Here is a 14,595-nt window from a genome sequence, read left to right as displayed (position 1 = left end):
CCCTTGTTGTTATCATCACCATTTTACAGACGGGAGAGCTGAGGTGCAGCGGGGTTAGGTCACTTTCCTAAAGTTGCACAGATACTCTGCAATTGCTGAGAGAGACCAGCAGGTTTAGCCCTGGGCCCCCTGCTGGGAGCTGAGTTTGTAGGCATTGCTTCCAATTCTAGCAGCTGTGGGATTCGTGATTCTTCTGTTTACCTTTTCTTTTACTCCTTTTTGTTAGGTCAAGTACAAAAGAGATTTTGAAGAAAGCAAAGGGAGAGGCTTCAGCATTGTGACGGACACTCCTGAACTGCAGAGGCTGAAGAGGACTCAGGAACAAATCAGTAACGTAGGTGCCTGCTTCTTAGTGGGAGAGCTTAGGTGTGCTTCTGGATGACTGGGTGAGATCTGGGGACTCGGAAGTGCATTGGTCGGTGTGGTGCGCGAGCAGTGTTCCGTGTACTCGTGAAATATGCCAACTTCGTCTGGTAAATGTTGACCCCGTGATTTCATCACAGTTATCTAGAGCCTGTTGTTTAGAGGTTGTAGAATGGTAGACTCTTGGTCCATTTTAAATGGTTCTGAGCTCTTGAGTTTTTCCAAAATAGGACTTTTATAATTAAATTAAAAATCCCAAGGGAGTTAATCTTTTGCTATAGATAAGCATACACAATATATGTGTAAGGTTAGGAATCTTGAAAAATGTCATATGAGTATTTGCTAAATTGTGTAATATAATGTCATACTTTAAATTACTTGGATATTGTTTGAAATCCTGTATTACATCTACATTTTGAAATTAACATGTATATGTACAATTACTTTGGGTCTGAAAGCTGTGTCTTGTTTGGTAATATATTTTCCTTGAAAAACAAAATTGAGACTAGCAGAAGTTCAAAACATATTAGGGACAAGAAAGGTTAATTCAATGCTTACTAAAGGGTAAGAGTATAAATAACTCATCTTAATTTTTAGATTCATGATTGCCATTTTCTTTCTTCCACAGTATTATATGAAGTATCTCAAAATGCATTTTTCCATAAATATTAGCTTGATATTAGCAATACAATAGAAAATATGAATGAAAATCAACAACTATGTATGTTATATAAAAATGGAAACAAATATGCAAAGCACACCATTTTTTATCAGAACTGTATTTTATGTGTCAATTGTATAGTCACAAAAAAATGTGTGTATCTAGATGTCCCAAGTGATATAGCCCTAATTTCCAGGAAATATTTAATTAGCACATGGTACTTGGCCATCATCATGTGACATATATGTACATATGGCTAGCCAAGGATACTTCAAACATTTGTGGAAAATGGAATTAAAAGATAAATCTAGGGGTAGGAGTTTGGAACAGTGCTTAAGCCACTGCCTGGGCCACCCACATCCCATATCAGAGTACTCACCTGGGTTTCAGCTTCTGGGTAATGTACACTCTGGACCGCAGCCGGTGATGGCTCAAGTACATGGTCCCCTGCCACCCATGTGGGAGATCAGAGTGAGTTCTTGGCTCTTGGCTTCAGCTTGACCAAGCCCTGGCTGTTGCAGGCGTTTGGAGAATGAACCAGCAGACGGGAGATCTCTCTGTCATTCTGTCTTTGTCTGTTTCTCTGTCTTTTAAATGAATAAATAAATATTTTTTAAAAGATTTGTTTATTTTGGTATAATAAATTTTGAGATCCATGCATATTATGAAACAATTATGTATGGATCACAAAATATTTTTGTAGCAAAATTTATCTTTTAATTTCATTTTCCATGAACTTTCTCTGAAACCTTCATATACACACACACACATATAATTTGCAGATAAAATTATAGGATATAATTTGCGAAAAATATTTTTCAAAGTTCAAAAATAATTATTGGGTGCTTAAAAATTGTTTTGGAAGTGAGAAGAGGCCACATACACATTTTTTTTGCCATATTCCCTAAGGTTTATTCATTGCTTGCTCTTTAATTCCACATGTTATATTCATAACGACTTTTTCCTTTGAAGACAAAGGTTGAATTATAAGGATTTACGATATTTGTCTCTTAGTTTTTCCACAACCTGCCAGTCGTGACTATTGACAATCCCTTACTATTCTCTTAAATCACAAACCTCTTTTTGCTTTAAAAAATACAAATTAGATGTATATTCTACCAGCAGTTACCTTCAGTAATATTTTTTCTTTGGATAATATTTGGAGAATGTTTTCTTTTAAAATCAAAGCAATTTTGAAAAAAAAAGCTGTATCATAAATCTTCAACTATCACAGAAATTTGTTTCAAAAAGAGCTACACATTTCTACTTAAGACATCATGTGACAGCTAATATAAGGATTGCAGTCTATTCTAAGGTAAGCCTTTTAATTTATATTCAAATTAAGTCAGTATTCATTTTAATTAGGAAAGAACTGATCATTCTCCAACCTTATCCTTAGCAGGAATGTACATTCTCTCCAATACCAGAGGTCGTTTGCAGATCCATTCTTAATTATGCAATAAAAACCCTTAAAACAGGTATGTATTAATCTCTCTTTATCGTTTACATAGTAGTGTGTACAAAATACTGTCTAGGTTAAATATTTATTGCAAGGCCGCCACAAAACACACCCAACACCGGAGTAAGGGAAAAGGTTTCCTGGGGGAAACCCAACAGACCGAGGGAAGGGGTGAAGAAGGAAAAAGAGAGAGAAGGAGAGCGTAAGAGAGAGATCAAGAGAGAGAGAGATAGAGACAGAGAGCAAAAGAGAAATCAGGAGACAGAGAGAAAGAGAGCCACGTGTTCAGGAACAGGTCCTCTTAAAACTGCTGGGGGGTGGGCAGGGAAGTAGGAGCAGTGAATCCCATTAGTGTAGGGTTGGAACTGGCACCTGGCTTCCAGCAATGGTGGTGGGAGCTAGAGCCCAGGATGGTGTCTGGAATGTAGATCACGCCATAGATAAGACTGGGCCATTTTACTAACATGTATAATTTAGACAACACTGATTTTTAAAAGCTTGTGACTTAGCATCTCAATATAAAAACATTTCAGTGTCCCACTGTTAGCAGCCATAGCAATCTTGTGAGTAGCTCTTCTAGCCAGGAGGAGGTGTACTAATGTTTGGAGAACAGTAAAAAGTACAGATGTCATAGTGTTACTGGGAGGGACCTACTTGAAGAAGGGAAGCTTTTTAGCACTGTGAAGGCTGGCTAGTTTATTATTCATTTATGGGACTACAGCTTCATGAACTTTTTCCATTACCTTACTGGGTTTTCCATATTACTCAAGAATCTCTCTCTATAAGAGACTTGGATTGATCTGAGACGTGATGCTTTGGCTGGTCCAGTTTTCCATATTACTTTCATCTAAGCCCAATGAACAATGTTGGCTAAAACCCAGACAGATATTTTTGACAGTGGCCTGGATTGTGTCTGTTTCGAAAAGAAGGATGTGAGAAAGCGTCCAGACTAGAAAGACCCAGAATCTTCCTGTTAGGGAGGCTGGGACGAAGCTGACTCATCCTGAGAATTACGTGGGATATGAGGTTGTGAGCCTTGCACTGGAGCTGTAGGTTTCACACCAGTTGATGTAGGGGAGGTGAACCAGGTCAGGAGGCTTTGCGTCTTTATTTTACCCATAGTTTCATTTTCTTATTTGTTTTTAGTTTATCTTTGAATATTGTGTGGCTCTTTCTAAACCGCCTTTAATCCCCTTTGGACCAAAGAAAGTATAAAGACATGAAGCAGTGGATTCGATGACAACCGCTGGGCGTGTGGGGGAATATGTTATGGGTGAGTGGGCATTTTTGATTGCTTGTGTCTGTGTCAGTGTCAGGAAACGTTTTCAGCCCCTCTCATGTTCATTGGTCCAGGTTTGAAATCATTTGGAAATGCCTGCTCGGTCGGCATATGGGACTGAGCCGTGGGATAAGATCGGACTGTACATTTCAAATTGTGTATAGTGAATGAGGTGAGAGTGGGCTCGCCCTGCCTAACCTGCTTCGAGTGTCAATAATGACAGCACACATTGAACACAGGAGATTTATTAAATACTGCAATTTAAAATTCTTCTGCTATGTTACTCCTGTACAGTAGCCGCAGAAAGAAAAAGAGACAGGGCTCCAGAATCTACTAAGTGGTCAGAAAGAAACAGAACTTGGCCTTCTAAAGCAGAGTTCTTTTTTTTCCCCCCAGTGGAATTCCAGACAACGTCTTCACTTCATTGAATATATTAATATTCAGGTAGAGAGTGACTGCTTGCTTACGAAACGGAGTGTGGGCTTGGGAAGGGTTTTCAATGGGAAGTCAGGAAATACAGCCAAGCCGCTGAATTGAAGATAGTGTTTAGAAGTGCAGGTTTTGCTTAAAAGTGTGTCTCCCCGGCCACACGCAGCCTGGCAGCCACTGTGGACAAGCACTGACTTAGGACAGTGGCCCTTGTCACTTCACTGCGTGCACCTGTTCCGGAATTCTCAGGCAGGAGTCCAGAAATGGAAGAACCGTCCTTATCCATGTTTGCTTTTTCTTTCTAAAACGATGTCAGGGAAATGTTCTTAAAAGATAGTGAACAATGTGAATTGAAGAATGATGTGCTCTTGGGCATACTAAAGCATGAAAACACCATTTCTTTCTCGTCCTGGGGAGTCACTCGGAGGCCTTTCTAATTTCAGGTGGTTACCGCGTGCAGATTTCAAGTACATCAGCCAGGGCTCCTGCAGCAGGTTTGCGTCTCATACCACTGCAGTGTGGCCAGCCGCCCGGGGGACCCAGGGTAGCCTTCAGGAGCTAACTGATGGGTTTCCTTCTGCCTGTTTACACGTGAGTATGAGCTGCACTTTCAATTAGCTGACACTGTGTAGGGATAAAGTGTGACGTACAATGGTCGGGTCAAAACCCAGGAGACTTTTATAGACTTTGCGCTGTAGATAAAACCTAGTTGTTCATTTTCTAATTTCTTTCAGAGTGAAGAGGGATATCATGTGAAGGGAAAAGGAAAAAAAAAAAAAACAGATGACAAAATCATGTATTCACAGACCTACTGACATAGTAAGTGTATGATTTGATTTGTCAAGACCTGTGCTGTCTTTGACACACAAAGGAGTGTTTCCTGTGACAGTGTGTTGGGGCTCCTGTGGCAGCCTCAGAAACCCCCCATCTTAAATTCCTGGCCCGTGGATGGTAGCATGTCCACCTGCCCTTTGCTCCTTCCCTGTACTCGGACAGGGTCTACAAAGTAGGCTCTCCGTCTGTTTCCCAAACACCCCTTGGGCTACCACTTGCAATTCAGCATGCCCGTTAATAAGAAGCTCTTACTTGCTTTACAAGAACAGCTGAGATTGAAGCCTTGTTTAACATTATAGGGAAAAAAAGATCTGTAATTTGATCTTGCAATGTAATTATTTTTAGTTTGATACAGTGAGATAATTTTTCACGGACTTCTTAGAGTGGAAAATAAATTATATGCCCATTAATAAGCTCACATGGGTACTGCTGATTTAGTTCCCTGAGATTTTGCGAGTTAGCTTCAAAAATATTAGATGATTGGAACTAAACATAACCTAATAATTGAGTAGTGGTGTCTATGGACTATTAAAATATTTGACTCAAAGTTAGGTTGAGCGTACGGGTGAGCATGCGGGTAGGGATGATTATCTAGGGATTTGGTCTCTGTTTGTAATTTAAATAAATCATTTTGACAGAGACTGACTGTAACCCTGTCCAGGCTGCTGACAGTGTGAAATTGAGCTGTATGGTGGACAGAAGACTAGCAGTCAAGAGAAATCCCCAAAGGCAAAATTTGTTATGTAATTGGGTCAACTCATGCATGAGAAATGCATGCTAATTGTAAACTGGTGGCAAAATTACTGTGCATCAGGCGATTAGGTTCCATAAGAATCCAAGCAACTGATGTGGAAAGAGTTTTCTTTCTTTTTATATTCAGCAAACATAAAAAAAAAAAAAAAGGTGAGACAGGTCAAAATGAGAAATCATTCAATGCTGAAATAGATGTTTAGTTTTGTTCCTTATGCAAAGAAGCATACATTTTGTAACTAATGCGAAGTTTCTATGACCACTTCTGAGGCAGCGAAGTCAAGTCCAGTACACAAAGCAGGTTGAAAGGGGAATGAGACAGTTGTATTGTTAACAACTCATCACTGGATTGATTAATGTAGATGATTAATTAGAGGGTTGGTGGTTTCATGGTAAGCCCTTGAAAGCTAGTATTTTTACCGAGTGAATCTATGTATTCCTTTAAGGGACCATGCGTTGTGTCCAACTCATCTCACCCCATAGCTCCAATGTGCTCCCAAACACTAGTGGGCTGATAGCATTGTCTTTAAAGGCACAGATCAAATATGTCAAAGAAAGTGATGGGACAACAGCGAACTTTGCTCCTAATACTTAACACATGGAGGAATACCTCATTCATTTTGAAGCACTTAGATGTACTCCATTTAATTAGCTCCTCTGAACAGCCTCTCCTCAGGGAAGGTATTTCTATGAGGAATACTTATACTTTCATGAGAAAAATGTACGGAAAATTACCTCTCGGTCCTTTCTTGTTTCCAAGTCATGGTTTCCCTCACACCTGGTTTTGCTTTATTTTTCCATGTAGAGCAGGACTTCAAAGGCTGATCTCGTCTTTTTATCCTCGATGTTTTAGCCACAGTCACTTAAAGATACAAATACATCCCAGACCAGTAATTACTTGTGCATGGCAAGTACAAGCATTGTGGTTGTCAAATGGTGTTGTCTCAAGGGGATGGGAAGAGGCCCCATCGTAATAAAAGAATTAGCACTTGGGACTTCTTTTTGGAGACAGAGATTAAGAAGCCAGTAAACAATTTCTGAAGATCCTTCTTTTGTGAAATCCTTCTCCTCCATTCCTTTCTTTTCAATTCCGCCCGCCGTGGTCAGGCCCTTATTCTGCCTGAGTGACTACAGTGGCTGCCTAATTGGCCTCATCTCCTCCCAGGCCACTAGCTCCTTCCTTTGTATCTTAAACACTATCACCAGATGAGTCTTTCTAAAATCTCTCTTTCATCAAGACCCTAATTATGACCCACTAAAAAACTTTCCTTGGGCCTCCACTTGCAGGAGGATAAAGTCTAATCTCCTAAACCCCTAATTCTGATTCTAAGGACCCTCTACAGGTTTGCTCCTAAATTATTTTTCACCTTATCTTTCACTGCTCGTCCACATCACTCATCCATTTGTTTTAGGCCTGCCTGCTTATTCCAGTCTGGGAGTTTTGCACAAGTCATTCCTCTTGTTTAGACAGCTTTAAACCACGTGTAAATGACATCCCTGGTCCCAGGCACCCTCTCAGACCCCAGCTACCACAATCTTCTTCGCCTCTGAATTACTGAAGTGCCTCGTACTATAGGGCTGTCGTTTGCACCGCAAACACCACACATCATATTTGACATCTTGGTTTTAATTAGGTTTTCAAGGGTCTGTGTGCCTCAGCCCTTTAACTTCAGAGAGGTGAAGTGCATCAGGTCTTCTTTAGCATGTCTTTTGTACCTGCAAGAATGCACAGCACTGTACTTGGTGCCTTCTCTTTCTGTCACATCCTTAGCTTAGGAATGTTCCTGTCCCTTGCTTTGGTGGCCAGAATAGTCTCTTTTGCCTCGAGATTGCCTCTGCTCTTTCTCAGGCTGTTCCCTACAAGATTTCTTGCAAGGGCTTCCTAAAATGCACTTCTGATCATGTCATACGCTCTCTCTTACTCCATCCATGGCCCCCTACAACCTTTGGGATAAAATGCAAAACCTTTTTTGTGGCATGCAAGCAAGACTGTCACTGGTTTTGTTTTGGCTGAGACCCCCAACCTGGTGGCCCTGCTGCCTCCTGAGCCTCATTGACTTTGCACTCTCCCCATCCACTTTGAGCTCAGATGTTCTTTCTGCCCTTGATCTCCCCCTTGCCCTGGAAGTCTGCTTCCATAGCTGCATTATGAATTTTCTTCCTCCAGATTGCACTCTGAATGCATGGCCTGTGCCTTTTTCTCTGTAGCCCCAGGGCCTAGCATGGTGCCAAATTTGATAAACCAGTGGATTGACTGTCCCAACAAGTACTGCTTCTGTGGCCTCTCACTGTGCTATAGGATGCCGCTGTGGGATGCTTTCTCTAGTCCACACCTGCTAAACACCCATTTTGATACTGTGATGAATGAATCCCCCTAGCCTTTTATGAATTTCATCTTATAATAGAGTTTATTGCAAGTTGTTCTAATCTCTTTCAAGGTCTACATGTCGATATCACATCAATTTTCTTCTTGAGAACTCCCAGTTTTTTCTCCATTCCATCATCCTCTAGTATGAAGTAGTTACCACATAAATATTTGTTCAATACATAGCTGAATTATTTTAAGGGTGTTATTTTCTCCATTTCCTTAGCTTTTTTTTTTTTTTTTTTTTTTAACAGAAGAGCTTGTTTCTTCATTCACTTCTCAGTCTAGGCAAAGAATATCTTTCCAGGAATCAGAGGATACTTTAAAAAGTTCCTGGAAAATGGACCTGAAACATAAGTTTATTTTGATGCAAACAATTTTGAAATCTACGTATAATGTGGGGTCTTCAAAGAGTTCATGAAAAATTCATGTCAGGAAAAAAACTAGGCATTGATTTTCAAAATTTCTAGCTCTCTTTTTCCATGAACTTCTTGAAGTCCCTTTGTACGCACTATGGTAGAGAGAACTGGTCTGTCCTTTTCAACACAAGATTGCCTGTGCCTGCAGTAGTTCTCTGTACAGAGCAGGTGCCCATAAGCATGTGTTGAATATATGAATGTGGCAATAAGTTAAAAAACGTTAGCTGGTTTTGTACATTCTTTCTCTGGAAACCTCACTTTGCAAGAGAATCCTTAGTTTTTCTTTTTTTAAATTAGTAATTTATTTGAAAGACAGAGAGAGAAAGCACTTGCGCATGTGCAGGTGCTCCCATCCTCCCCAAATGCCTGCCGTAAGCTGGGGCTGGGCCAACCAAACCAAAGTGGAACTCAGTCTGAGTCTCCCCAAGCACGGTGGGGGTGGTGGTGAGCCAAGCAGTGTCTGGATGACTGCCCCAAATCCTACCTCCCTCCTTTAACCTTAATCACCTCCATAAAGGCTCCATCTCTGAATGCAGTCACATTGGTAGTTAGGGCATGATGGTATGATTCAGTGCATGAATGAGAAATCACCTGCATATATGATAGGAACATGTTAAGCTAATTGAGTGACATTAACTTTGTGAAGATACTTTGAAGATTCCGTGTGTGATATAATTGTCAGCTACTATCACAAGCTAGATTTTTTAGTGGAATTAGATGACACCATCCTCAACCTGTTTCCTTTTCAGGAAAATGTTTACATTCAATTTTTAGTTTTTTTCCTATTTTCAAATGGAACTTTTTTTTTCTTTTTTATAAAGTCTTCTGTGTCCTATTTCATCTTTTTTAATTAATTAATTTGAAAGAGCTACAGAGGAAAAGATAAACAAAGAGAGAGAAATAGAGAAAGAGAGAGAGAGAGAGAGAGAGAGAGAGAGAGAAAGGATCTTCCATCTGCCTATTCATTCCCCAGATGGCCTCAATGGCCAGTGCTTGGCCAGGCTGAAGCCAGGAGCCAGGTGCCAGGAGCCAAGAGCCAGGATCTTTTTCTGAGTCTCCTAATGTGGATGGCAGGAGCCCAAGGACTTGGGCCATCTTCTGCTGCTTTCCCAGGCCATAGCAGAGAGCTGGATTGGAAGAGGAGTAGCGGGGACTAGAACCAGCGCCCATATGGGATGCTGGTATTGCAGGCGGCGTCTTTACCTGTTATGCTACAACATGGGTCCCCTATTTCTAGTCTTTAACTGGCCTTTTCAGACCCCTTTCTTATTGATAATTGACAGAAACAAAGGTAATTTACAGTAGTAATTGCATTTTTTAGTTTCTCAGGTCTTCGTTCAATGACTCAGCTCAGAACGTCGGCCTCATGGGTCCCCATCCTGGCCCTGTGGCCTCTGAGGGAGAGCAGAGGGGTGTGTCTACAGGGAAGGACACTCTGATGCCACCAAGAAAGTTAAATAAAGGTTAGCTATTTTGAAAATATTTTAATTTCCAGCCCATTACACAGATTTAAGGCTTTAAAGATAACTGAATTTTCTTCAAGATTTTGTTATATTTTTGGGGACATCCTCATAAATGAGAACATCCTGAATATCAAAGAAAACTCAGAGATCTCACAAATACATTTGTGGAGTCCCAGATGTGCCCATAGTAAATAATTATGCCACATAATTATGATTTCAGTGGAATTTTGTAGATAGATTTTAAACTTTTTCATTAGTAAGAGTCACAGTCAAATGATATTTTAGCTTACTGGAAGGTTACAAATCAAGGGAGACATTGTTTGGAAATTTAATTAAAAAACCCATTGGTAATCCATGCCACGTTGACACAATTAAAGAAAATTTCATGATTTGAAAGTTAGAACAAGAATGTTCTTTTTACTTTTAATTATATGCAGCTATGTTCTCTAATTGGCACTTCATTTTCCTTGAAGGATTAGGTCATGAAAATTGCATTTCTTTATTTTTCTACTCTTAGCTTCTTTTGTAGCCTTCTTTTCTTTGGCGGTCAGCAGCAGGATTGCAGCCTTTTCCTCTTCCATATAAAGTCACGTGCAGTGCTTCTTGTAAGAGGGTGTCTGTTTCTATTTGAGGGTGTAGGTTTCTGTTCGAGGGACCTGTTACTTTGCGGAATGCCCCAGACTCTGTTTTGGTTCCAAGGACAAGAAGCAGGATGTCATCATTTTTTTTTTCTTGTTTGCTCATATTCTGTATAGATTTTTCCTTTTTTATGGCTATATTAACTGTAGTAAACTCAACTTTTAGTTTGTTTGAATTAAGCTTTGTATCATTGCATTTGGAGAATTACAAAAACGTTAGAAATTTCCTGCATTTAGCAAACTCAGAAAAAGAGTAAAATTAGGGGAAAAATGTTAAAAAAAAAAACCTTGAAAATATTTCAAGGAACACTTATTCCTTTTGATAGAAATGATTTCCCCTAAACAAAATGACTGAAATATTTGTCTTTGTTGTGTAATTGTGGTGAGGGCTTTGAGAGCAAGTGGCTTTTCTTGCTCATGTTGGAATCCTCTAGAACACAGTCTGACTCTCAAAAGAAGGGCAGAAGGGGTAGCTTCCATGCACACATGTGTTCTAAACACTGGCTATGGGCATTTCATTAGGCCAGGCTCTGTGGATTTCGGAAACAGGGAGAAGCCACTTTTCTGGATGTGACTCATGTTCCTACTAGGATGAGGAAGTGTCTGGGAAGGGTTTTAATGGAGAGAGAGCCCCAGTGGAGGGTCAGGGTGCGTGGGGGAGGAAGCACGCTGGAAGAACATGATGAGATTCGAACACTCAGGGTCTGCTTGTCAGAGTGCTGGGGGCACAGCATTGCAGAGTGTCAGTCGAGGCAAGATTGGGAAGGAGCGGTTATCCTCTATTCAGATAGGCCATGTTTTGGGTACCTACAAATCCAAAATAGAAACATCACTTTTGAAAACTTAGTTACTGAATGTTTCCTGTATGTCAGACACTTTGCTACAAGGTGGGGGGATAATGAGGAATAGACAAGCTGTGACCTCTGACCTTGGTTGATTTGAGAGGTGAGCTGATGGTTGCTGTAGCAACTGTCAACATATATTAGATGATAATACTAATTCAAGTGTGATAAATGCCTGATAGAAGAAAACTCAGTGTGAATACCAGAGGGATAACTCACCTGGGTTTGGGAGGTAAAGAAATTGAACACTTGCCATTACTACTTTAAGATAGTTTTTCAAGAATTTTATGGCATCGTGGGGGCCAGCTCCATGGCTCACTTGGTTAATTCTCCACCTGCGGCGCCGGCATCCCATATGGGCACCAGGTTCTAGTCCCAGTTGCTCCTCTTCCAGTCCAGCTCTCTGCTGTGGCCCAGGAGGGCAGTGGAGAATGGCCCAAGTGCTTGGGCCCCTGCACCTGCATGGGAGACCAGGAGGAAGCACCTGGCTCTTGGCTTCGGGTTGGCATAGCTCCGGCCATAGTGGCCATTTGGGGGGTGAACCAATGGAAAAAGGAAGACCTTTCTCTCTGTCTCTCTCTCTCACTGTCTAATTCTATCTGTCAAATAAAAAAAAAAAAAAAAACAAGAATTTTATGGCATCATTGACTTGAATACAGATTCATGCTGTTTATATAGTAGGAGCCAATAATTTTGTTCTTTCTAAAAAAGTTTTATTTATTTTAAAGGCAGAGTAACAGAGGAAAAGACACATAGATAATTTGTATTTTTTTGAGGTAGCATATTTTTAATTTATAATCAAAAGGCATATCTTTTTTCAGTCTTCTTTTTTCTGTGTCTGCTTTCCTTATTCCCCGTCAGTATGAATTCCCAGAAAACAGCCTTCAAACTGGAATCAAGTTATCTAAATTGCTTAATAGAAATTCAAAAAAGAGATAGACATATCCTCAATAAAACAGAACACAAAGTTCAATCTATGAGACCATAGTAATATGTATATAAAATGTCAAAATGTTTAATTATAAGACTATTGGTTTGCTTATTAATTTCAGGATATTTAAAAAGGCCCGTATCTTAAATATTTGCCTATGTTAAAAATTAATGTTTTATGTTTACTACTTTGGTCTTCAGTGCTTAAGAGGATTGGATGTTTTGAAAGTAAAACTATGGTCCTTTTTCTTCTCTTTTCTTGCCTCTAATCTGTGTAGTGATACTTTGAATTTAAGGGTTCCATGATAGTGCCGAGATATTGAGGAAATATCCTTCCTATTGCAAATGTGCACGTGTCAGAAGTAGCTGCCTGTGGGCGCTGAGGTGCGCGCTGTCCACGTGGAGGGGTGATGCATCTGTGTTCGAGGAAAGAGCCGGTAAGAGGAGGCGGGGAGCATTTCGGTTTCCATCTTCTGTGCTCTTGGCCTGGTCTGTGCTGACAGTGACCCACTGGGACGGTGCCTCAGTGCTGTGGGGCCTTTTCCTGCCAAATATTGTTCTCTTGCAAGATTAAATAGCTGACTCAGTGTGGCCTGCATCTTGGTCCTGCTGCGAATATTAAGACTCCTGCAGGTTGTGATACAGATTAGCTGGTGAGAGCGCTGTTGGTGAAATAAAGTGAGTTTCTCTAAATGAATTTAACAACTGCTGTGAACCTTTTTGTGTCCTGCAGCATGAGTGTGTGTGCTGGCAGTTAACCATTTATTTTCCTCTTTTTCTCCAAAAGTTGCTGCCGTCCACCCCTGCGCATTTATTGTAAACACTTCCTTAACTTTATTTCGCATTCATGGTTCCCCAGATAAGGCATTTGATACATTAAATTGCTAAGTACTGCGAAGGGTAAGCCATTATTTACTTGATTTATTTAAGGGGGAAAACCGTATTTATCTGTACTTACAAAATGAAAGGGCTCTTGTGTCATTGATATAATTAAATAAACCGCACCACTGGGTTATTTAGAGAGAACCGATAAGCACACTGCACCCTGATCATAGGCTTACTGCTAGTGGTTGAAGAGGTGGGACAGATGGGTAAAATTATTTACATTGTTTCCAACCTCTACTCCATTACTGTTTCTGCCTCTAGGGTTAGAGTAAAATCATTAAAGGTTCTGAATTTTACAGAGATTATGTTGCTTCCTCCTCAATAAAATGAATTCAAAAATGAACAAGAACAATACAAAATTCTAAAGTATGGAATGCAGGTAACCTGAAAGCAGTTAGTCGTTTATTAGATCATCTGATTGCAGATTTCTGCGTCAGCTCGTTGAGCTCTTTTCTGTCTTGGGGGTCCTGTGCCTGGTTGTGTTTGAAGCACACACTCAGTCTGCTCCAGCTGCATGCGAAACTTCCTCCCATCTGCTGCCGTGCTGTTCCCATTTGTCTCCCGACAGCACACCTGCATGTGCGTGCGTGCGTGGGTGTGTGTGTGCGTGAGTGCATGCACATAAAAATGCCTGTGTGATTTGTAAGCGACAAAGCACAAGACACTGTAACAAACAGCTATTGACATCCTCAGGTGTTGTTTATCAAGCTATCTTTATAAGTTAAATATTTATTTTTTACTTGTTGCCAAAGACACACCAAAAGCTGGGGGAGGGGAGATGTTATAAGAGTGGACATGGGTAGAGGCGAGCAGGGTTTGTTTGGTGAGCAGGGTCAGTTTGACAGTGTTCAGGGCTGGCGTCGTGGTATAGCGGGTAAAGCCACAGCCTGCAGTGCCAGCATCCTATATAGGGCACCGGTTCGAGTCCCGGCTGCTACACTTCCGATACAACTCTCTGTTATGGCCTGGGAAAGCACTGGAAGATGGCCCAAGTCACTGGGCTCCTGCACCCACATGGGAGACCTGGAAGAAGATCCTGGCTCCTGGCTTCGGATCAGTGCAGCTCTGGCCGTTGCGGTCATCTGGGGAGTGAACCAGCGGATGGAAGACCTCTCTCTCTCTGCCTCTCTGTAACTCTGACTTTCAAGTAGAGAAATAAAATCTCCAAAAAAAGAAAAGAAATAGCCTTTTTCTTGCAGGGCCTGTGACAAATGGGGCTCTGAGGAGGTTTTTCAAGTACTGCCTCATCTGCCACTCATTGTCTGAAAACTGCTCTGG

At 40.9% G+C, this 14,595-nt stretch overlaps 1 protein-coding gene and 1 long non-coding RNA gene across 4 annotated transcripts in view; both read left to right on the top strand.

Moving 5' to 3' along the window:
* The window catches only part of NEBL (nebulette), a 395,196-nt gene that overhangs the window by 225,006 nt on the left and 155,595 nt on the right, over positions 1-14,595 (top strand). For both annotated transcript variants that reach the window (XM_070055474.2, XM_070055473.2), the window contains exon 4: positions 227-334. In XM_070055474.2, the coding sequence (XP_069911575.1) occupies positions 227-334 (108 nt within the window). The remainder of the gene's footprint in view (positions 1-226; positions 335-14,595) is intronic.
* Positions 751-14,595, top strand: part of LOC149122579 (uncharacterized) — a 35,387-nt gene continuing 21,542 nt past the window's right edge. The window contains exons 1-6 of one of the 2 annotated variants that reach the window (XR_016218948.1): positions 751-2,339; positions 2,427-2,502; positions 3,630-3,756; positions 4,635-4,782; positions 4,926-5,010; positions 12,711-12,869. This is a non-coding gene — a long non-coding RNA (uncharacterized LOC149122579). The remainder of the gene's footprint in view (positions 2,340-2,426; positions 2,503-3,629; positions 3,757-4,634; positions 4,783-4,925; positions 5,011-12,710; positions 12,870-14,595) is intronic. The other variant, XR_016218949.1, reaches the window with a different exon arrangement.

Source organism: Oryctolagus cuniculus, chromosome 13, assembly GCF_051225735.1.
Source record: "Oryctolagus cuniculus isolate XC-2025 breed Fujian yellow rabbit chromosome 13, ASM5122573v1, whole genome shotgun sequence".
Lineage (NCBI taxonomy): Eukaryota > Metazoa > Chordata > Mammalia > Lagomorpha > Leporidae > Oryctolagus > Oryctolagus cuniculus.
This window is presented reverse-complemented; position numbering and strand designations above follow the sequence as displayed.